Source organism: Lates calcarifer, linkage group LG4 (genome assembly GCF_001640805.2).
Source record: "Lates calcarifer isolate ASB-BC8 linkage group LG4, TLL_Latcal_v3, whole genome shotgun sequence".
Classification (NCBI taxonomy): domain Eukaryota; kingdom Metazoa; phylum Chordata; class Actinopteri; family Centropomidae; genus Lates; species Lates calcarifer.
Window position 1 is genome coordinate 10069752 of NC_066836.1, and position 24254 is coordinate 10094005.

Consider the following 24254-nt stretch of genomic DNA (forward strand, 5'->3'; position numbering starts at 1 on the left):
CTTTTGTAGTTTAAGATTAGATTACACATGATCAGAAAGAGCAACAGATTTAAGAGGATTTTTTTAGATATCACATAACAGTAAGTATCCACCTTCCCTTACAGCTGTTCTCTTTAACTGCAGTCTGTGTCAGTGTGTGTCAGTCAGTGTGTCAAGTTGCAGAGTCTGAGAATCTGGTCCTAGTTTATGTACTGTCAACAGTCATTTTGCTTTTACTACCACAGTCTCTCATAAAATGTCTTCAAAGAACAGGAAATTGCCCCTGCTACTAAGATGATGCTGCATCCAGCAATGATTAAGATTCTTTGGTTTGGGGTTTCAAGAGTGTTGCAGTTTATGTTTTGGCCTCTAGATGACAAACAACACAAGCCTGGCTGCTGCAGAGCGAGCAGGAGCAGCAAGTGCAGATAGCTTTCAAGCTAACGCTAGCTATCACAACATAATAAACCCCCCCGCAGTCTGGGGCTTTAATCAGTCACTAGTTTGGTAGCTGGTTCAAGGCTGGCTTCGTTGGCCCAACATGCAGAAATATGAAAAGCTTGAAAAAATTGGAGAGGGTAAGTTTCACAAGCTTTTTGTAAAGTTAACATTAGCTAGCAGGGTTTGCTAACATAGCATTCATGTAGTTGCAGAGCTAGCTAACGTTAGCCGGATTGAAAGGTGTGCCTGCGTTAACAAATCCTTTAATGAACCATATACATATGCTGTAGTATTTACTTATACAGTGTGTGTCAGTCACAATATCTGTCCGAAGATTTCTGCCCGCCAGCCTTTTCGATGTTAACGTTAGCTTGGTAGTTCAGCTAGCTAATGTTAGGGACTTCTTGCTTTGCCATTCAAAAATCAACGTTTTCTCCGTAGGCACGTACGGGACAGTGTTTAAGGCTAAAAACCGAGAAACCCACGAAATTGTGGCTTTGAAAAGGGTGAGGCTGGACGACGACGATGAGGTATGTTTTCAGAGTGAAATTGTTGCCATTACAGTATACATTTGCTAGTAGGCTAGTGCTAATCACAGTAGTTGTCATTTGTTTCAGGGGGTGCCCAGCTCTGCTCTGAGAGAAATCTGTCTTCTGAAGGAGCTAAAGCATAAAAACATTGTCAGGTCAGTCTTCTACCCACACTGAATTTAACTTATTGTTATGTCATGTCGTGTTTGACTGTCAGACAAGCTGAAGTGTCAAACAATTTGCATTCAACCCTGACGTCAACAAACAATAACTTAAAGCTGCTCTGTCTCCTCAGACTACATGATGTTTTGCACAGTGACAAGAAGTTAACGTTGGTTTTTGAATATTGTGATCAGGTGAGACAGAGTCATCTGAAACGTACAATTTCTGTTTTTAATCGGTCTCTTCTGAGGCTAATCTGTGTCTCCTATCAACTGCAGGATTTGAAGAAGTATTTTGACAGCTGCAATGGGGATCTAGATCCTGAAACTGTGAAGGTGAGAGATAAACATGCTGGGTAATCCACGAAGAGAGTTTTACTACAGACAGCATGCCTGCTTAGAAGCATACTGTAGATAGCTTAATTTTAACATAGCACGACCTATGACTACTGAATATCATCACTATGTCAGTTACGTTTTTTGAAAGTTGCAATTAACAGCTTAAATGTCATTTTGTTTTTACACTGGGTTTTCCTCTGCAGTCATTCATGTACCAGCTGTTGAAAGGCCTTGCTTTCTGTCACAGTCGAAATGTTCTTCATAGAGATCTGAAGCCGCAGAATCTCCTCATCAACAGAGTGAGTGTTTATGTGCATTTGGACTTTGACTTGAAGGCTGCTAAAAATTCAGTAGTGTGTGAGCAAATCATTCAGTTCCATAATGCTGAAGGAAAGTGGTTATTCTGTCTGGATGGCTTGCTCCGGATCTTATGGTGCAAGCCAGTGTGAAATGTATTGCTAAAGCCGATCTAATGCACTGTAGAGACTGTAGTTTATTAGTGCACGTTGATATCATTTGGAGGGATTTGGTAACTTGTGTCTCTGTCTACAGAACGGGGAGCTGAAACTGGCTGACTTCGGGTTGGCTCGAGCCTTTGGCATTCCTGTGAGGTGTTACTCAGCAGAGGTAGGTTGTACATCATTAACACAGCAGGTGCTAATAACTGACTGCTTCCAGCTGAAGTCTAAAAACCTGCATGAAATTGCATTTATTTTTTGGCACATTCAACACTTAAAAATAAACCAAGTCAGAGACTGATTTCTGAACATTCTGACTACCACAGAGGAATTCTGAATCTGGTGCTCACTAAAAGTAAAGATTAGTCCTCTTTAATCGAGGCGTTAAAGAAGTAAACAGTCCAAACAGTATTTCATAAATAAAATGAAACATTCAGGCTCTGTTTTAAGGCTGGAAAATATGACCTAAAAATCCCTATCTCAGTGTAATAAGTGATATCAAAATATGGCACAGTAACAAGCAAAGTGCAACAACACTGACAAAACTGTGTGGCCTCTTTCACAATCCCAAATGTTTTTTAGACTTTTAAAATGAGTTTGTCTCATTTGTGGTCTTGTTATTTGCCTGCACAGTCAATGGCCTCAATTAAATTCTCTGAGGTCCTGAAGTTGAGCTGTTAAATTAATGATGGGATAGAGTGGAACACACTGCAGCATGTGTTGCTGATGCTGATGCTATCAGAGAGATGACAGGCGAGTCTTAGATAGGTTTGGTGCTATTGGTTGGCTGACCTAAGGGCCCGCGAGCCAGTCTCATGGGGCGTTTGACCCGGGGTGACACTACTGATCTGAAAATGTAATAAACAGAAAACCTAGAGGGGAACAGAGTTTGAAGCATTGAGAATTTGAAGGAAGGTCATTTGAAAGGTCATTTCATTTCAGAGAATGTATTACCCTGAGACTCTTAGCACTGTTTCAGCCAGAAGAAATGAACAATTCTTCACTGTGTGGATATACTGTATACTGTGTGTGGTACATGCAGTGTACATTGCATAAAGTACATTCATTCAGGAGCAAGAGGTGGATCTTTTTTAAGCAAATAACTAAAAGCATGTTCTTTGTGCATTAAACAGTGTGACATTTTCCAACTAATTAGACACTTAAAGCAAGTTTATGCTACTGAAAATGACTTATGAAAAGTTAGTTGTGTTTCTGTAGCAGGTGGTCACATAATTAACATCTGTACTTTCAGTCTGAAACAAGCTTTTCCAACTGCCCACATGCTCTCTCTTGGGGAAATATAACTTTTTTATATATATATATTTAATTTTATTATTTTTTTTCCTGTGCTCTGTCAGTGCACTTCACCAGACACATTTTCATAAAACCTGGGATTAGAACTGTAAAATACTTGACACCTGACAAAGCAGCAGTTTGTTAAAATGTCAGGAAGTTGTAATGGAAACCAGATGCAGGTGTAAGTTCACCATTTAGCGTTAGCTGACAGTGCTGCCAAATCCATTTCACTGTCAGTAGAAAATATTACTCACCTCAGAGACACTGCATGCATGAACGGTTGTGTTAACACTAGTTTTGGCCAAGATAATTGATGTAATTAGTCTAATTATAACACTGTGCTTTGTGTTTTTGTACGTAGGTGGTGACCTTGTGGTACCGGCCTCCAGATGTGCTGTTTGGTGCTAAACTTTATTCTACCTCAATTGACATGTGGTCCGCTGGATGCATATTTGCAGGTTTGTTTGTGATGGTTGATGCAAATGAGGATATAAGTTAGTCTGTTCTTGTCCTTGTAGTTTTGTTTTCTTACTTAGCAGAACTGGGATACAGTTGAAACTAATAATGTCATCCATTTAACTATAGTGCATTTTAAATCATGACAGTGGTTAAACATTGTAAAGAGGTTTCACTTTCTTTCAGGTCATGTGTATAAAGGCCACAGAGTAGAATAGGTATAATACAATACATTATCACAATTCAAACATATGACACTAAAATTTGGAACAGCTTACCAGATGATGTGAACTCTATTAAATCTGATAGTTTTCAAAAACATATAAATTGAAAGAGGCTAGGACCACAATAGAAATAAGTTATTTTAATTTTTCCAGATTTTATTCCAATAATTGTTTTATTTTAAATAAATTTAACCGTGTTTTATTTTGTCTAATTCAGAGCTGGCTAATGCTGGAAGGCCTTTATTCCCTGGGAATGATGTGGACGACCAGTTGAAAAGAATCTTCAGATATCTTTTTTTTTTTAAACCTCATATGTATTGATACAATGAGGCTCCTCCTTGGCAATGTGGGACTCTGAGACCACACAGGTTTGTTCAGGCAGAACTATTGATCCACTAGATGATCAATGATTTACACTAAGTCTTAACCTCTCTGTTGGAAGAAGTGTTTCTTTAACCACACAGTACATTGTTGGGTACACCAACTGAAGAACAGTGGCAGACAATGACCAAACTCCCCGATTACAAGGTAAATTATTTACATGGTTTATTTAGTGTTAGCTCAGCTTACATTTTGTTTTATCAAGTTCTGTAACTGAAATATTTTTTACTGTCTCTTTTTCGGCCTACAGCCATATCCCATGTATCCAGCCACCACCTCATTGGTGAATGTGGTCCCCAAACTAAGTAGCACAGGACGGGATCTACTCCAGGTACTTTCACTTTCAATTTGCCTCTTTAAATTAAAATAATGTGGTAATGTATGTCTTTTCAGGTAATGCATACCCTAATACTAAAACACATTTTTAAAAAACATCCTAAAATGATTTCTTCTATAATGTTTTTGTGAGTGGCAGCTAGAAACTCATACCAGTTGCTGCCAATATGCACTTGTGCTTGCCAGAAATTTGATATTGCTGCTCACTTATTAAAATGTTTCCTTTGATCTCACCCAGAACCTGTTGAAATGTAATCCTGTCCAGAGGATCTCTGCAGAGGAGGCCTTGCAGCACCCTTACTTTGCTGATTTCTGCCCACCCTAAATGTTAAATTTCCTCTCAGTGAACCTCAGCCGCCAGAATCAATCATCCTTCACTCTGTTGGTTTCATTAGGACCAGTCCCAACAAGGCAAAAATCACTCACCAGTTTGTCAAACGCTCACCCTGCAATTCATTCTGTTGTGCCTCTGTGTGGAACAAAGTCCTAGTGGCTCTGCAAGGTTTTAGGCTCTTTTAAGTTGCAAGCTGGTTTAATTTGGTATACCTACACCTCTCTGCTCATTAGCTGTAATGTGGGAGGGTACACTATGTGTTGTAATGAATAAATTTTATACCTGCAGAAATGGCTCTTAACAAGGAGCCTCTCTTATCCAAGAGAATTAATTTAACATGTGCTGGTTATCTCTGACTTTTAAATAGTTGACCACAAATGAACGAAGGCCCTTTGAATCTGTGGTGATCTGGATCCAAAATTCTAAGTGTTACTGCATCAGTTACACAAACAGCCTCTCTAACATGATGGTTTCTATTCCTGTTCTAATGTGTTTTGCCAGTGTGCTTCCATTAATATAAAAGACTTAACATTGGTGGAGCCTATAGCCCAATTGGTAATGGATTTTCATAGCTAATACTAATATGGATATTGAAGGAGTTTTAAAAAATCTGATAACACTATATCAGCCAATATTCTTTTTTTTTTATACACATAGTAATTAACATTTTTGATGAGGATTTATTAATTTTTTTTTGACCAAGATACACGTGTACTGAGTGAGATATTTTGTAGTGCACACAGTTGGACAGACACTTTCTAAATGATCTAAAACATATCTTTGGCATTTCAGGACTTTTGTTTGTAGTTACTTATCAGCCATGATATACACAGGTTCTAATAAATATGTGATAAGTTAATATCTGTTGATATATTGGCTCTACTTGAGACCACAGATTCCTGGGGCAGCTAATACTAAAAATTCACTATTTAAAAACAAGTAATAGGACATTGATCTGCCAGTTTTAGAATCACAAATGACTTGATTTTTTTTTTTTTTTTTCTTGAAACGGCTGAAGTCAATGTTACCCCTCTTTTTAGGCTGCATGTTTTTTTGTATAATGCTGTATTTTACAGGTTTGATTAATTTCCATATTATTTCCTTAAAGGTTTCCTGGTTAGAACTATGTCATTTGGTACTAATGACAGGGAAAATCTGAAGTCTCTTGAAATAACTGATCCAGTTGTATTTGCAGATTATGTATTTATCCATCATCCATCTATTACTGGAAACCTTTTTTCTTTATACATTGTGTTTTTGTTTGCACATCAAATTCATATTTTTGCTCTCAAGGTTACACAAGCTGTTCATCAGAACTGATCGATTAGAACTGTACTAACTGAACAGTAGTATATATAATTAGGACAAATAACATATGTCTCTCCTGGAAACATCCTATGAAATTAGAAACTTTTTTTTTTTTTTAACTTAGACCAGATTAGACTACAAACCTCTATTTCATTGTCCCACTAACTATTACAAGATTGTACAATAGCATGGGTAGCTAATTTATAATTTTTTTTTCCCTCAGGCTTTTTATTTCCCATTTTGGATTTGTCTTTGTGCACTTTGTAACTGACAGTTTTATTTTAAATCGTTTAGTTATCGATATTATTAAAACACATTGAACACTGACAGCCAGGATTATAGCCGGTTATCAATAAATGGGCCAATATATTATATGTATGTTAATGACTAGAGGACCATTTGTGACACAACATCTTTATCATTATTAAAATGTCTTTTAGCTTTTCTGAAACGCTTTTGTAATAGTTAAATTAGAGATGGAAAAAATGCAGATAATCTACTGGTAATCTGTATTTTCATATAATGATTGTTTTGCACCATTAGCTGTTTCCATTTTGGTTACTTATTATGTTAACATGGGTAACAGCTTGCAGTGTTATTTCGCTTCAGATTGTTACAGTGCTACTTATCCCATAAAAGCCTACATAATGAGTTGTGTTACACGTAGCTGTCTTAATAGGGAAAAGGCTTTATTTTCATTTCGCTGATGTAAGACAAAGATAATGGATGCATGTATTTATTAATGATGGAATGTCTGCTCTCTTTTTTTGCATTTGTTTATATGTAGCACAACTTCATTTGGTACAGAAATTCCTTTTCAATGATTTAAGTAATACTCAGATCTATAATATTTAGCAGGCTCTTTTTTAGGATTTAAAATGTTGAAGGTTGTGAATTAAGTTATAATGAAAAAAAAAACAAACACAAAAGCATTTGCTCTCAGTATTTCATTATCTCATAACAACAGGACATTTCAGATAAACTGCTGTAGAGTTTACACAGCCTAAAGTTTAATTTTAAATGAAGAGTGGATTTTGCACTTTGCTAGTATCTTTGCTTTTGTTGGTAGAAAACTTGGGATGAATATTGTCAGTGACTCTTTTTGTGTATATTTCAGCCAATAAGACTCAGTATTCAGTAAAGTTGACATAAATACACGTTTGCTTTTGAAATTGGGAGTTCATTCTTGACCTTGTAAACAGTAGCTGACAAACTAACCTTGCCACAGGATCCATGTAGTAGCTGCACTGGAGCTTTCAACCAAGTCCATACCAAGAGGGCAAACTCCCATCTGCTGAGGAAGATTGTGATAGTCAATCAAAAGCTTCAGAACAGCTTTTAAATGAATCTTGTTGTTAGATTGCTTTGTCAATGCTTGCTTTTTTTTTTTTTAAATAAACAATTTACACAGCTTGCATATCAGTAGTCATCTATACAGCTTCAGCATTTTGGGAACAGGTCTTTGTTAGAATTGCTGTTGTGCAGCAATTATGTTAAATAGTGCTCTCAGGTTTGAAAAAGCTGTGAAAACTTGCTTTCAAATCTTAAGTGTTTCTCAGTAACATCATAAAATTCACACCTGACATAGCAACAATCAGAGTTAAGAGTTAAACTTTAACTTCTTTAGGTACAGTAATATTTGGCAGAACTCTGACTTTAAAAACTCAGCTAATCTGCTTCATCAGCCACACAACTGGCATCACATTTTGATTCAAATATTGATTAATTCTGACTGGTACATGGAAGTACGTGACATAAACCTTTTCCCTGCAGAGCCCTGTCTAAATGTAATCAATGAGAAGAGCTCAGACTCACACACACACACACAAACACAGAAATCTAGTGTCAAATAACCAGAATTGAATACCAGAAACCAGAATAACTTTCATCTAGGATCCCATCACTCAAACTGAGCAGGTGACTGAGGCAATATTTTTCCAATACTTTTCAGTTGTCAGGCAGTTAAGTTTGGTGGTGAGGTGGTTTGAAACACTCACGGCAGTTTTAAGACTGAGTACGTTACGCATAGATAAGTGTGTATTAACTATTTAATGTACAGTTCAGAGTTAAAATCACATATCTACAATAAAATGCACATAGAGCATGTAGAGCCAGATGAAGCAAGTCTAGTTCCCCAGATGTGTGTGAGCACACATGAAAATCTTGATGTTACCTGTAAGAACCAGTCTTAAAGGCACATTTTTTTTCCACTTCAAGCCACATTATGTTTTCTGAATCCATAAAAACGTGTGACAGATATTGCAGTTTCCCACCTCTGCGTAATATCTCTCTTTTGTTGAATATTGCACAATCCCAAGCCTGGTTTGAGGAGGATTTTCATAATAAAGATCCAAGACAGTGTACCACAGGATGTGGAGAACACTATTTTTGATTCATCTGGCTCCAAAAATACACTTTGGACAATACAAAGTGAATAGCATGGCTAATATTACATTAAGAGACCAGAGATAATAGGAATACACAATGGTCATGCAAGGAAGAAAACGGGTGATGTGCCGTAAAATTATTAACCTTAAGATTAAAATAGTTCAAATCTCTTGTGTTTGGTGACAGAAATATATAGAATATTGTTATCTACTTGGCCATTACTATGCAGTAAATGTCAGTTGAGGACTACTTAATGAGCACAAACAGTTCAGTAATAGTTTCTGCCAGTTCAGATACACTCTGCTGTTCTTTCACTGGTAGTATAAGGCAGGGGGTGGGGAGAGAGAGGTAAAGACCCGGGACATTTTTCACAAATCCTACATATCCCCACAGTTTGCGGTAGGTGTTTTTGCAACAACATGACACACACACTCAAAGTCATCATGGCAATGCAGCATCTTCAGAGTAGCATCATCGTGTAACATGAATTGGCATTTGTGTCTCTTTGTTTGGCTGATGATGGTTATTATACACTTATACGTATCATACATCTGGCGTCGCAGTTGGCAGCTGTTTTAGTCTACATCCATTCCAGCTGTTGAGTACGTTATGAATTGAAAATGGGAGTCTCAAATCAAATAATTTCTTTTGATGTCAATTTGTCAACAGTGGTATCTGATTCAGTGCATTTATTGCTCAAGACACAACGCCACTGATTCACCCTTTTTTTCCTGTTTCCTGAAAGGTAACATTTCCATTTGGATAGAGTCTCTTCACGAGGTGGTGTTTCTGGCTCCTCTTGGGAGTACTCTATATTCCTGATAATGCTGGAGCAGTGAACACACCATGTATAACAGTGTGAGAAAGTTAAAACTTGAGCCAAAAAAAGGTAGTCACACAACCATAGACGTCCAGTCATTGGCTTTCGAGTGATGGCTGATCTCCAAAGGTTTGTGCTTCACATCAACAGTCATCTAATACACAGACAACAGAGTAATAAAGCTACAGTGTTATGAACACCACTCACTTGATCTGCATTATACTTGAAAGTTTCACATTTAAAAAAAGTTCTCAATAAAGTATTTATAGTGAAGGGTGCGTACGTGTACCTACAAGTCCCTGTGGTGTCAAGGACGTTAACAAGAGAGGAAGTAGACTGACACGAAGATAAGAAGAAAAGTTGTGTACATGAGTAAGATGGGTAAATATAGAGTTTATTATACTTGATCATTTATACATCACAAACTGGTATTTGTGACTTATTACATGTTCTGGAATAATAATAATAATAATAATAATAATAATAACTATAATAATAGGATACAATGGTAAAATTGTACAATGCATTTCTGTTATAAATCAACTGAACTGAATGGGGCTGAGGTGCATGGTGGTTTTTGATGTTTTGAGGCAATTCTCTTGTATCTAGTTAGGTCTATCCAGCTGTCAGTCATGTTGTAATCACCAGAAACTTTTTTGATCTATATATATATATATATGTTTGACAAATGTCTCACATTAGCAGTATAGAATTTCTTCATGGCATTTGATTGCATTTATTTACAAATTTCTGTCAAGTTAAGGAATGTCGCCATCAAGAAACTCTGCTTATGTTCAATAGAGAATAGATTACTATCACAGGGGATTGTGCTGATGAACACCTTTAAGACACGATAATGAAAAAAAAAATTAATTAAAAAAAAATTTTAAAAGGCAGAAGAAAGCCAGATTGTTCTTGTTCTGATGAATTACACAGAAATAAGGGGCAACTTTTACAGCAAGCTGAACGCTAGCATTGTTTTGCGACGGTCAGCATAGCAACACTATCCCAGAAAAATGGGAAACATAAATGAAAATTAAAATGTCAGCTATATAAAGATATAAAGATACAATCAACAGCCTTTTTTTGCCTCCTGACTCACTTTTTTAGATCCTTAATGCATGTAAAAAGTGAGTAAAGTCATCCCAGGGTCCATGTGGAACACAACTAAATACTTGCATATATACAAATAATCAAGTTCCTCTTCTGGTTTTAAATCGAATAACCACAGTTGTCTAATTAATGAGGCGATTCAAAGCCTCACAGTAGCAAAAGGCAACATTAAACACTAGTCTAGTGTTTTGATTCAGGTGTGAGCAGCTCTTTTAAACCAACAATCAGCTCCTCAAAGTTGAGCAGATTTCTAAAAAGGCTCTCCTGTTCTAACTGGTGACAGGTATAAGGTCACTCGATACAGCATTGGTTAGATGCTGGAGACGTAACACTGATAAGAAACTGCAATGCTACACATACCAATCCACATGTATTATTCTTTTTTTTTTTTGTTTCTTTTTTTGATTGATGTACAACAAAACTAGCACAACAGTACTACGGAACTCATTTCAACACAGGTCAGAATCCCTTTTTTTTTTGGATACATTTATCTTCAGTGATTGTATACTCTAAAATGACTGGATAAGAAAAACAAATCCACAAAATGAAACATGAACAAATTAACATTGATGCCTTGAAATGGCAGTTAAACCTGAGTTCTGTTTTGGAAGTGGTCTCTTTTTTTCTGATGATAGTATTCTATTTCTATTCAGGCATTGATAAACTCTACTATACGCTTTTGAGTTGTACACTCAACCCTTTTGTCTGTTAAATACATAAATTATTTCACAGTTTGCTGTCAAGTCCCCCTGCCCGCGACCCCTACTTTATGTTGTCAACAAGCAAACTCCTCAAAGTTGCCTAGAGTCGGGTGACGAGGTAACATGTTCGGCGTGAATCCGAGACTGTCCGAGTGACTCCGGAGTGTGTCACAGGTGCTCTGCAAGACAGAGGGGAAGGAAGGAGGGAAGACGAGTTCAACCGGGTTAAGGGAGGGGTAATGAAGGGAGTGATGATGATGATGATGATAATGATGATGATGATGGTGATGATATGGGAAAGAAATGAGCCACAGGTAAAATGAGAGCGAACGGGACGATCGTGGAAGGATGTGGAGGATTTAAAAACAATGTGGCGATGGACAGGTTGAGCAAAAAAATAAGTGGATCAGTATTAATGCAGCAGACATGGGGACAGGACATATAACGGAGGACAATGAATGACAGAAACATATGTGGACGATGGTAAGGGAATGAATACAACGGATTTGGAGGGTCCAAGATCAGCCACGTCGCATATGTTTCACAGGTAGTGGGAAGAGAGTTTAAAGAAAATTGGGGTGGGAGAGGTGGGGAAAGATGGATGAAAGGAGGGAGAGGAGAAAGAAAACAGCATATTTTTAGTCCTGTTTTTATGCTAGCATGTGAAATTCTTTAAGTTACGGAGGCTGAAACATCCACATATGTCTGCATTTCCCTGTATGTGCGCTCGCTGAGAAGATAACTGCTGATATGTGGATAACAACATTGGTAGTCCCATTGGCAAAAATGGCTATTCCAGCAGACAAAGAACCATTTATGTTTTGTGCAAACTCACTGCATGCAGACCTGCGATAACATCACAAAGTAATGCATCTAGTGATGTTATCTGGCACGAAATGCATTGCCTCTAAATGGACCTCTGTGCTGCAGGGAAACAAATAGATCTCAAGTGGTTCAGCTTTTTGTACAACAGTTCAATAAATACGTAATCTGTTTTCACAGGAGAACTGCGCTTTATCCTATGGGAGAGAAAGCATCATTATTCAGTGGATGGAGCAGGTTTTGCATAGTGCAGAGTCAAATCTCTTTATGCGCTTGGAGAATCCAACCAACTCATGTCTTCTGTTGAGCCGATAAATACAGACACACACCAAAACTAAACTGTCCTGACACTGCGGTAGATATTAAAAAGCTCACTGCAGCTGGATAATCACCCCTTCTTTTTTTTCCCCCGTTGACTGTCTGCTAAAGCCAACCAAATCATTTGTAGCCACTGAGGAAATGATGTATGAGATGGTCTCAAGTATGTATGAAAGAGAGGGACAGCATGGGAGGGAGGGCATCTATTATTAATGGGGTGTGCTACCTGGGGGCATGATTAGGCGTGACACCAGGGCTGGTTGGGTTCTCTGGAAACTCCTGGAATAGACATGATGAAAAGAAAGATGGGTGAGGGTGACTGAAATGAAAATAAAACACAATGCAAATGCTATTAGTTAAACCTGTGAGGGAATACTGAAAGAGAGCGTCTTCCCCTCAGTGATATCATTAAAGTACTGAAGGAAGTTGGCAGTTCAATTTAAGATTTTAGGTTTTTTTTTCCTCAATAAGCAGGCCAATTACTGTCATCCAAAAGTGTTGACGATCATTGAAGAGAATGAAAGTCAAACTTAAAATAGAGTCTAATAAACAACTGAATGCATTACTTCATTGCCAGGTTGTTTGAGTGGAGATGTGACAATGGACTAGTTGAAAAACAGTTATTGAATATGAGATAAAGTAAGTAAAGAGGATGGTTTATAGTAAGCAGGTGAACACATGACATGAATGGAGCAGAATACAGTAAATATCACACTATGTCAGACTCTGAGAAAAGCATGACATACTGTAAATATCAGCCTATTAAATAAATGCTTTGTCTACTGCCACCTTTTAATTCGGAAAATGACCCTCCAAATAAAACGGACTAAAACAACCTCCTCCTTTAACTATGCTGGCTTAAATGACAAAAATCCATTTCTACAAAAGAGAAAGGAACAACTTGTTTTTCAATCTTTTTTTTTTCCCTCCACATCAGCTATTCAAACCAATTTCTGAACCGAAGGCAACCAAGCATGCATAAACACAATCCTCATGCAGACACAAACCCATAACTTTTTCACCAATTTAAAGAGAGGCTAGTGAACAAACCTATTTTGCATGCTGTATTTTTACATGTGATGAAAAAGTCTTGGGCTTGTGTGACACATAACAAGGAAATACAGCTTGCACTTCCGAGATTCAGCCAAGAGGGCTTATATATATGTGTGTATATATATATATATGTATATACACACACACACACACTCAGGGACAAAAGGAAGTGTCTGTGTTTAACTTAAATCTGCTTAAATGCTTTGGATTACAACAGCACCAGAAAAGAGGATGTTTTTTTTTTTTGTCTACAGTGAACTGCAGAGATGGATTAGTGGCCTTTAGCTGTTATTTGGACCTTGGTCATGACCAGTGGTCCACATGTGTTAGAAAATAATGGATTAGATTTTGAAAAATTCTATTGGCAGTGTAATGATATAAGGGATATTTCACATATTTCAAGTGTTCCTTATTTATTACGTGAGTAATTTTGACAGAGAAGTATTATCTGCAAAAAGTATTTAAAGTACTTCAAGTAGCAGTACATGTTTAAGCACAGTACTCGAGTATTGTATGTATTTAGTTACATTGCACCACTGAAATCAGCTAACTTAATGCCCAATAATTTGGTCTTTGCAAGCTGCTCTGCAGGTACCTCATCAACAGACAAATTAAGATGAGTGGCCTTAGCCAAAAAATTCTGCAGCTAAAAACTATATATTTAGCCCTAGCTATGTTCAATACTAATTTATTTGCAAAAGTAGTGGTGGTCTCTAGCTCTATTGACACCAATCAAACACAGATCAGATTCAAGCTGTCCACATACATAACTAAATAAGCATTTTTTAAAGAACGTAGGGTTTATAAACATAGCAAAATAAAAGAAGACCCAAGCTACTGCCTTGTGGTACTCCTTAAAATGTTTGTCATCAGTGAAGAATCTTGCTATCTTCTGTCAGACTGATAAAACTCAATCCAGGCAAAAGATGATGTGATGAATAATCATATTTAAGTTTGGCATTAAAAATAAAATGATCAGTAACATCGAATCATTCAGTTAAGTCGAATGATTCGAATGAGCTCAACATGGTTTACCATGAATCAGTCATGTACTAATTTAGAAGCCTGGTCTTCAAGCATGTTGTGCTGTTATAGTCAGATTCTACTAAAATAATGTACATTTTATCTTAAAATAATTTATTTCTAGCCTTGACAGCACAGGAATTACACTAATACAAATAAGTCTACAATTGCAGAAGTAAGACCTGACTTTCCATCTTTTGGTGAAGGTTTGATTCAGCAGTATGAGCAGAACATTTGCTGATTACTGATATTAATAACGTGTGTTTCAGTTATAAATAATTTCTTAATTGCTCTATATAAACCTTACATAACAGTCTGCAGGGGAAGTAATGTTGCCTCTGGATACAGTGCATTAAAGCACTGGGCTCAACAAAATACTGTGATTTAGAGCAAGACAGAAATGCTTCACATTACTCTAGTTCTGAAGTTAAAATAGGTTTTATCGCCTCAAAGGCTTTGAGAATGAGTTGATCATCAAATGTTTATAAAATCTCCAGACCTCTTAATCATGTTCTGCTTTCTGCTCATTCATCTACTCTCTTATGAAGCTATTCTGTTTTCTCTAATCATACTGCCAGACATAAAGCAGGAAAACGTAAGCACAATAACAGCTTTCTCTGCTCTAAGTGAACTGTAATTACATGATTGAGGGTGATGCAGAGGAGCTACTGGAAATTCCTGAAAAGTGGGTTGGTGTGTGGGATTAACTAAGATTAGGTCCCTAACCTCTGATCCTAAGAGTAGTTTATGATTCAGAAACTGAAACACAGGTCAGATACTTCTTCTGCTTGTCTATGCACTGAGGTTTAAGGGCACTCAAGTAGCAAAACATTTGACAAACCACAAAAAAACTGCTTGGAAAAAATGCTTACAAAGTCAGTTTGTAAATACTCATCTACATTGCATCTGAAAAACTATTTAAGATTTTGGTCCTCATAGGCAATAATTTGTGTTGCTTCTCTAATATTCACCATGTAAATAAAAAGTACTGTGTGAGTATAATATTACACTGATTATGCATTCATACAGTGCCATAAAAACAATATTTATGTATTATTAATAATTGTGTTCTCTAGAACAATACATTGTTTCTGCAAGATAAATTGAAGCTAATGACGACATAATGTTGTGTGGCTGCGCTTTCTCTCTGGTGCTGTTCAGTAAAAGCATTTCAAATGTGAGCAGACATTTTGTTGTTGTCACTGTTGTTGTTATTCCTGAGCTCATTACATTCATATACATCACATTCATTTCATTCAGTCAAATCCATTCTGAGAATTACCAGATTGTCGCTCTGGCAACGCTGTGGTCGTTTCTTGCGTATGAAGTAACCCAAAACCTTATCCTTCAACACCTAAATGCAAAAACATCAGATACACATTACAAACAGATTAAATAAATCACTGTCATCAAATTAAACATTAGCAGTACAATTCTATTCAAGTGCAGTCTGTGAATAATTTAACTAATAAATTAACTAGCTGTTAAAACAATAGTTTGACATTTCTAGCTCTCATCTAACTCTCAGCAGAAATGCATATTTCCCAAAAAATGTCAAATTATTCCTGTATTAATTTGCCTTTATATACATAGACAAAAATATGGAGAAGTAATGATTGGTAGTGTAAATTGTAATTACTTTACCTCATATAGGTAGTCAAATATTTCCAGTATTGTTAAAACACTGGCTCCGATGAACAGCCCCATCTGACCTCCAATGTCACCTAGAAAAAGAGAGATTAACAGATATTGGCAGGTACAGTAATTGAACAATGGTGAGTGAAACCATTCCCCGCGCTGTCACTTTTAATTCAGTATCTCTCTGAGTAATCTGCAGCAGAATTGTCAAAAGTGTCCATCCAGCCCAAACTCCTCATCAGACCCAACCCGGCCGCCCTTGCAAGAGCATCAGATTATGAAAATGTGTTCAGCCTGTTTCACAAGTTCAAAGAGGAAACCTCAAAGCACCAGGCGTGAACATACATTGTGAAATGTGCAGCAGGGGCCCGCTGAGAGTGCAGATACCGAGGTCAGCCACATTTTTCTGTCACAATGAACCAGGGAGTGCGAGAATCTTACCGAGCAGCCCTGCAATTTCATAGGCCTTCTTCTGCTCAATCTTCTCATAATTCAGAGCTTCAAAGAAGATGTCCAAGACCAATATATTTTCTCTGGAGAGGGGACAGACAAGAGCACACCCAAAAGATTTTATTTCTGATGATATTACACTAGACTAAATTTTATTTTACGTTTCCTGTGTAACTATCTTTCATTATTGTTACATTGAAGGTGAACGATGGAGACTCAGGTCATGCTATTTCACAGTGCATCCATCCATCAACAGAAAAAAAAGAGGCCATAATCTGAATAACTCACTGCTCCCAAATAATACTTACCCAATATACTGCTCAGTTTTGTTGAATTTCTTAGCCAGATATTTAGCAGATGCCTTACTGGGGATCTTAACCATGGACAGCTCCTTGCCATAGCGAGTCATGTTGCAGGGGGTCTGACAGACACAGTAATCGTTGTCTTTCTCTACCAAAAAGTCTGTGGATGATCAAAGTCATTCAAAAATATCGTGATCACTGCGAGGAATCAAACAAACCTGCACACAGAGAGGCTCTCAGTTTCTGCTAAAAATATCTCTTCACACGACAGAAAAACTACATTCGCTGCCATCGTTCACTTTCCATGAAAGCAAATAATGACTGAAGCTATAATACAGAGGAAGGAGGGAGAAAAAAAGGAACCGCTGTGGGATTTATTTGGCATCAGTGAAGCATAGACACATCACAAATCTTCCTGATGGAATTTTTAAACAATAATTTAACTTTATTACTTTGCTTCAATACTGTTTGAGATCAAAGTAATTCCAAGTTAAAGCTACAGAGGCATTGTCTGAAGGCTGGAATAGTCTCATGGTGCTGCTGCTGAACACTTGGTTGAATTCAGACATTAATACAAAACTATTACACTAATATTTCATAGTAGAGTGTGTGGGCTCACCTAAAGCTGGGTCAGCACAGTCTTTGTACTGCTCAGGTGTGCAAACTGTTGATGTCCCTGTTTAAAATAACATAAAAGTCAAATCAATTATGCATTAAATATAAAAGAGATGCTACATGAGGAAACAAGTATTTACAATATTTTTCACTGGTGAAGTCTGAATTCATACCAGGCATGTGAACCATCCTGCAGTTGCAATTCTCCAGCAGGTACCGTGTTTCACAGTCAATGCGGCAGGCGGTGATGCTGTACGTGGAGAAGTATTCAGAGTCTATGGGAGTAGACTTGCAATCTCCCCAAGGCGGAGGGAGGTACTGAAGCTGAAAGAGCAAACAGCACATGTTTTCCCTCAGTATATAAGCGCTCGGGATTACAACGAACAACATGATGCAAGCCCAGTACAACAGAAGTACAAGAAGAGGACAACAAGATGACAAAAAAAAAACAAAAACAAAAAAACACAAATGTCTCAAACATAAAAAATACAGAAGCATTTAAATGAAAATGAGCACTGAGACAATATTTGCACAAAATGTCCAGTCAGAACAGCATTATTGCTCATGTATAGCAGCAAGCAGATGTCATGCAGAACATTACTAATGCAGGTCTAGTCCCTGGTAGGAAGCAGAGTACCATGGGAATAGAGACAGGCTTAATAGAAATCTTTAAAATACTGTATGTCGTTTCAGACAGGACACCACAATCAATGGACAAATTTTACAACCTTGAGAATGAAACTCAGAACAACAAACAGTTTACAGTTTTTAAATGAACAATTATATGGATTTAACAGACATTATACAGAATATAACATCCTATAGTGTAGTAATAAGTGGTATATTTGATGAAAATGAGTCCTAATAAATAAACTTCCCTCTAAAAGCTTATTGTTGATGAACTGTTTAGATTTTCTAATCTTCATCATTGAGAGTCTATTATAAGACTACCCTGACTGCAGAGGCCTGTGAATGAAGATGCAGCGTACAGTCACTCCGCAGTCTCATTAGAGGTAAAACTCTCATTAAAAGGTGAGGAGCAGGTCATTACATTTATGAGTAACTCTGGGAATTCTAAATGAATCCACTAATGAGGAATATTTAATGACTTTTAAGGTTTTGGTTCACACTAAACATTAGACCCCTGGTGCTCGTCGTACAGTGTGTGCACAATCTGCTCAGAGCTCTCTTTAACATTTTAAGAGGAAGTCCTTTTTTGGTAATCTGAACACTGACATTTAACCACCAGCAACACTTTTCTTTCCCCTTTATAAGTCTTGTTTACAGCAGTTTATGATAATGAGTGCCTACTACTCATTTTCATGACAAAAATGAACCAATTATTTACGAAGGGCACTGATGCTTGCTTGGGCATTTGAGCGCACAGCTGCTAATTGCGGTGGGAGCTAGCCAGCAATCAATGCCAAAGGCTTCTTCCTGACAAACTTCACAGAGAAATGATGCTGCTGTTGTCACATTTAGGTTCACTGTAATTCCCAATCATCTCCGCAAGCTCTTAACCAGGCTAACTCTGACAATCTAACGGTCATTTAGTCGATAGAGAGTGACAGAGATAGAGGACAATTCTCTGAGGAACTGGACTTAAACTGGCAAACATGATTAAGCCTGTATTGAACTCCTTTCTAGCCCACAGACTCTCATAACTGGAGATACAGTGGGGATAAAACCCTGGTGCAATAAACGCTAGACTTCAAACTGATGCCAGAGTCCTCATGGGTAATAAACTCTAATGAATCACATTGTCTGGTCCCTCTAGATGACATTAAGGAGCGGTCCAGTGGATCGCCCCGACGACACATAAAAGCAAAACAAATAAATAAATAACTAAAATGCTAACAGAACTGCACATGGCTGTGAAGGGGTAAAGCCAAGCAACAGCTCTGATGAAGATACGGACTCGGATGAATGGCTTAAAGCTGGAATGAAACACATTAGTTGCTCTTTATTGATATCTATTAAACAGAGAAGACCATGACGACAAGGAGAGACTGCAGATGTTGTTGCTTCAGCCACACAGAGGGGGGCAGATGGATCCATTCCTCAGGGAAGGAAGAGGGCCAGCAGATGAAAGGATGGAATTTGATGATGGGTGTGTAGCTATTTAACAATACAGTATTTATTTATTTATTTATTTTAATGGCATGCAGCAAGCCCAGACAGTCATACGCTACCCTCTGCTCTTGAGTGGAAACGAACGTTTGGAAGCCGGGGGCGACCCCGAAGCCCAGCTCATGGAGGAAAGGAGGCTCTGACTGAGAGTGAAGCTGTACCTTTATGCCGGCCTCATAGGACGTCTCATCTAGGGCGGAGGGGTGAGGGAACACAGCCCACATCATTATCAAAAATTAAAGAGGAGCAACAGCAAGGTAAGGGACAGAAAGTGGTCAACCCCTCTCCTGTCGTTGGTTTAACAACAAAACAGCTCCCAGTGGTGGTGCGTGAGCACTCTGCAGTATTAGTGCACTGGTGGGTTGTCATTCAGCCATTCTCCTCTTGTCTTCACTCAAACTTGAGTTCAGTTACAACCGTTACATAATTCTAGCCCAAAAATTTAGTGGTGTAGTCCTCATGTCTCTCTTGGCTCACAAGTCACAGCCTCCTATTAAAAATTAAATTCCTCTGACAGCAGCTTTACAAATGAAAAGTCTTGAAATCATAAGTGCTTCATCCAGCTGTCTATTATTACACTGAGAGCAGTGTCACTGTACTCGTCAGAGACTGACTGAAATTAATGCTGGCCAGACTTTAATGACAGCCTAATTAATTCAGCACGTCTTTCAGGTCGTAAACATGTCTTTTAGCTGTCACTGGCGTGGGCGCTCGTGTCATGATTATAAATGACAATCCATGAACTTGTGCTTTCTGGGGCGGGAAACCTTGCGATGGTGATTAACAGTCCAGATTCACTTCCTTGGAGATGGCTGAATGATGATACACTTGGAGCATTTTTACGACATTTGTAGAGAGAAAGAGAAAGAGAGAAAGAAGACAGACACATATTCAAAACTGCTTCTCCCCCCAAAAAATTAAATTTGTCATCTTTGTGGTGTCCAAGTGTCTGTCTCAGGAAAACTCTGCCTCAATCATCCCATGTTATTCTGCTAAAAAGAAGGGTGACGATTTTATTTGATCATTTATCTCATGCTCATGAACAGACCAAGACCATTAACTTCAGGAGCAAAATCATTTAAATTAGGCTCGATTAATAGTTAAAGTGATGAATTAGAGTTATTGCTAGAGTATTCATTACTTCAGAACTTCACAAGCACTGATTATGTGGTGGAAATTTTAATCAGCCTGCGGCACAATGCAAAAATACACTTGATCTCAAAGGTAATCATTGCAGAAACCTAAAATCCTTTATGGCTCAACTGCCATTTTCTTGTGACTTACAATTAGGGTTCTGCTGTTTGTCAGAGGATATTCTGTCACTGTTTCCTTTTGGAAATCAAAGGTGTTTGGCTTGTGCGCTATTCTAGCACAGACAAAAGAGACATAATTTGAATTTGTTGTCTTGGCAACATCGCATAGCTGCTGTACAGTTTCATTAGGTTTGGATAGGAAATCTGTGCACTCAGTATTGTGACCTTGCACATAGGCTTTTAGATCAATTCAGGCTTAACTATAGTTATTACTTTTCATCCTTCATTAGTAGCAGTGGGGGGACAGTTGAGGACTAAGAGCGAGTTTTCTACAGCCGTTTTACTGTGCCCCTGAATCATAATACATTTTAAAATATGTCTTCAAAATAGCTGTGGGGCCATGTTTGCATATTTTAAGTTTCAGTGGAGATAAACTAATATGATGACAGGTGCACCAGGCTTCTTAACATCAAAAACATCAAGGTAATTTAATCGTCTTTCCCTCAAGATATACTAAGTCTTCAGAGTCTTCAAAGGTTATTTGTAGTATGGCTTTAAAGCAGCATGAATGTTGCTGCCAACACACCATTTAGCTATCAAGAAATCATCTTTAATGTTTAATATTACATTATCAATTTCTTTCAGGGGTGTTAATTATAGGAGATTGGTCATTTTCTCCTCAAAACCTTTAATTGAGGTTGACTTTTTTTTATTGGTCATAGTTAATGTTTTGGTCATTAAAGCCTGCTGACCATATCTTTGTGTGAAATCTTTGAGCCTTTCTCACAGCTTTTCTCTGCCTGCTCTTTGAATGTGTCACTAGAGACGACTTTCACAGTCTTCAAATGGCAGTATTCATAATTTCATATATTCACTTTTTTTCCCTGACTAAAAGTAGTGAAGACTGAATATGAAAAATAAAACAAACACTTTAAGCTGCCAGATATTTCGCATGCTGTGTGGTCTGAGGTTCTTTTGGCTCTGATAAGCACAGTATGCTCGCACGCTTGCATCCAATCATAACTTGGCCCTGCTCTATCAATGTTCCTTGGCTGCTATGATTCTTCAGTTTCATTTTTCGTACCCAGATTCACAGGCTGTTTATTTAACACTTTAACTGCACATTTCCCACACAAGGTTAATATGAGATCAGATTTTGCTCCAGGCTCTGCGACACAGAGGTAATGGGCACTGGCTGGCGAGGATTTGAGAACGAACATAAAATGAAGCAGAGCAAAAGAAAAAAAAAAAAAAGGTTGAGGTTGGAGGGGAGGAGGCTGAACTTTAGGTACCAGTTGCTGCTGACATGACACAAAAGTTTGAAAACCAGGGGCCACACCAAATCCCAGTTGGTCAATGAAGGGCGGCTCATCCTGGCTGTGGATCTGAACCTTGATGCCTGCTTCGTAGGAGGTCTCATCTGTGGATACAGCACGCCAGAAAATGTAACAAAAGGCACGGTCGCCTATGGAAACCCGCTTTGTGGCTCTTTATCCTTTCACTAGTAGAGATGCTGAATTGTATATGGATACATAGAGGTTTTCTAAAGCCCAAACTAGAAGCTTCTATCTGAGAAATACTCATATGTTAGTGTGCTGCACCAATATTTAACAGATTTACAACCAAAGATTTATTGCATGCTGTTTAGTTTATGAATGTATGGTACAGTGGTGTTGTTGTCCACCATAAAGTGGAAACAATATGCCAGTGAATGGAATTTATTAGGTCTGATGTCAGCTTTAGATCTGTAGAAATAGATCACGGTAATATGCTATTAAACATGGTAGTATATCACTTCTGCTCAGTGAAAAAGAACGCAAAGATTTAGCAGCAAGTTAATGATAAGTACTGAAAAATCTTGGTGTTTTCTACATCTACATGTCATAGAAATGACTAGAGGAGTAGTAGGGATTTCCAGGGTAACCAAACAAAATGGATAAATCTACACATCACTGTTACACAAGTCAAAATATTACCATAAATGTCAGACTGGTGGATTAAACTGCACTCACCTGTCTCTCCCCAAACAGGCAGATATTCATCCTGCTGAATATCCAGCATGATCTCCAAGCCGTTCCCCGTGCCGCCTTTTAATGTGGTGAGCAAAGGGTTGCCATCTAATCCCGAGTTGAAGGTGTAGCATTTTCCGTAGCGTGTGTAAATCTGTAAATTAAAAACAGAAAAAAAACACACAGGAGCATAAATGAAAAGTCAAAGCTTTTACTCAATGCTGTGGTAAAGAGTGCACCAGTACAAGATGTATTACAAGCCAGCCTGTAATTGTGCAGGACAGGTAATCATTGCAGAGGTTTTGTGATTATCAGAGAAAGCAGTCCCGGCTTTAAAAAGGCACCTGGCTCTGATTTGAGGAATTAATGAGCGTTCCTTAGCAGCAGCAGCAGCAGCAGCAGCAGCAGCAGCTATCAATCTTTACCCAATTTCACTCCAAATTTCCCCTGAGTAATTTAGAGTGAACGTACTATTTTGTCGTCATTAAATAAGAAACATCTGAGGTGGGAGCTCTCTGGACACACAAACAAACTCCAAATTGGGTTTGTAAAAGACATTTGTGTGTCTTGACTTACAAACTTCTTAAGAGACCAAACCTGTGCCAGTATGAGCTCAGTGGTACTTAACGATTGATGTGCAATCACTACTGTGGGTTTGCTCACACCAAATATCTGATTTAATTAATCCAACTTGGGTTATTTATTTTCAGCTCACAGTTAACAGGCTGGCAAATTTTTCAATTTTATGGATTTTCCTTGTGATTGGAAATTTCTCCATCTTGTCCCAGACAAGTACAAATAAATCTGTATTATGATTAGAAAAGATAATATTTCAAACTGAACTCAGGCTACAGTTTGATTAAGGACTAAAAACGCTTACAGTCCTGAATACAGCTTAAGGGGCTGAATGAATTCAAGATAATACAGATGCAACTCTACAGATGCAACTCTACCGATATAATATCTTTTTATAATGTTATCATTTTTTAGGCTTCACAAACAATAAAGCCTATTCAAGTGGTGAAATCCAGACACCAAAATTCAAGATGAAAATCAAATAGATGGTTTTCAAAGCAAAATATTTATCTAAATTTCAGCATTAATTATTGGTGGAAACATTTCAGAATAAGGTATTTTCTCTCATAATATTCATATTATTATGGCCCTTTTTTGCTTCCATATATACCTCCCTACTGTAAAAATGAAAGAGCAATTTGCTTCATCGAACCATATTTGCTACATTCATGATGCAGGTCATCCAAATATCCTTAATTAGCAAAGAGTAATACGGCATACACAGTATAATGTTGCACCCAGACAGAAATGTTTGGCTGAGATGATATATTTGCTGTCTTGCTCAACAATTTGCTCTCCAC

The 24254-nt window shown here is 37.7% G+C and overlaps 2 protein-coding genes across 5 annotated transcripts in view; one reads left to right on the forward strand and one right to left on the reverse strand.

Moving 5' to 3' along the window:
* Window positions 1–335: 335 nt before the first annotated feature.
* Window positions 336–7660, forward strand: cdk5 (cyclin-dependent kinase 5). Its single transcript, XM_018676383.2, has 12 exons — window positions 336–557; window positions 862–950; window positions 1038–1105; window positions 1246–1306; window positions 1391–1447; window positions 1654–1749; window positions 2003–2077; window positions 3566–3662; window positions 4102–4171; window positions 4352–4412; window positions 4516–4596; window positions 4840–7660. Exons 1-12 carry the CDS (start codon window positions 521–523, stop codon window positions 4924–4926), a joined length of 879 nt encoding a protein of 292 aa, XP_018531899.1. The 5' UTR covers window positions 336–520; the 3' UTR covers window positions 4927–7660.
* A 616-nt stretch (window positions 7661–8276) lies between these two features.
* The window catches only part of asic1c (acid-sensing (proton-gated) ion channel 1c), an 84030-nt gene continuing 68052 nt past the window's right edge, over window positions 8277–24254 (reverse strand). For 2 of the 4 annotated variants that reach the window (XM_018676388.2, XM_018676384.2), the window contains exons 2-11: window positions 22882–23032; window positions 22162–22289; window positions 17660–17810; window positions 17491–17547; window positions 16878–17031; window positions 16561–16652; window positions 16126–16205; window positions 15764–15835; window positions 12632–12684; window positions 8277–11444 (exon numbers count right to left, since the gene is read on the reverse strand). In XM_018676388.2, the coding sequence (XP_018531904.1) occupies window positions 11366–11444; window positions 12632–12684; window positions 15764–15835; window positions 16126–16205; window positions 16561–16652; window positions 16878–17031; window positions 17491–17547; window positions 17660–17810; window positions 22162–22289; window positions 22882–23032 (1017 nt within the window). In that variant the 3' untranslated portion in view covers window positions 8277–11365. Of the gene's footprint in view, window positions 11445–12631; window positions 12685–15763; window positions 15836–16125; window positions 16206–16560; window positions 16653–16877; window positions 17032–17490; window positions 17548–17659; window positions 17811–19678; window positions 19807–22161; window positions 22290–22881; window positions 23033–24254 lie in introns of all 4 variants that reach the window. The other 2 variants (XM_018676386.2, XM_018676387.2) reach the window with 2 other exon arrangements.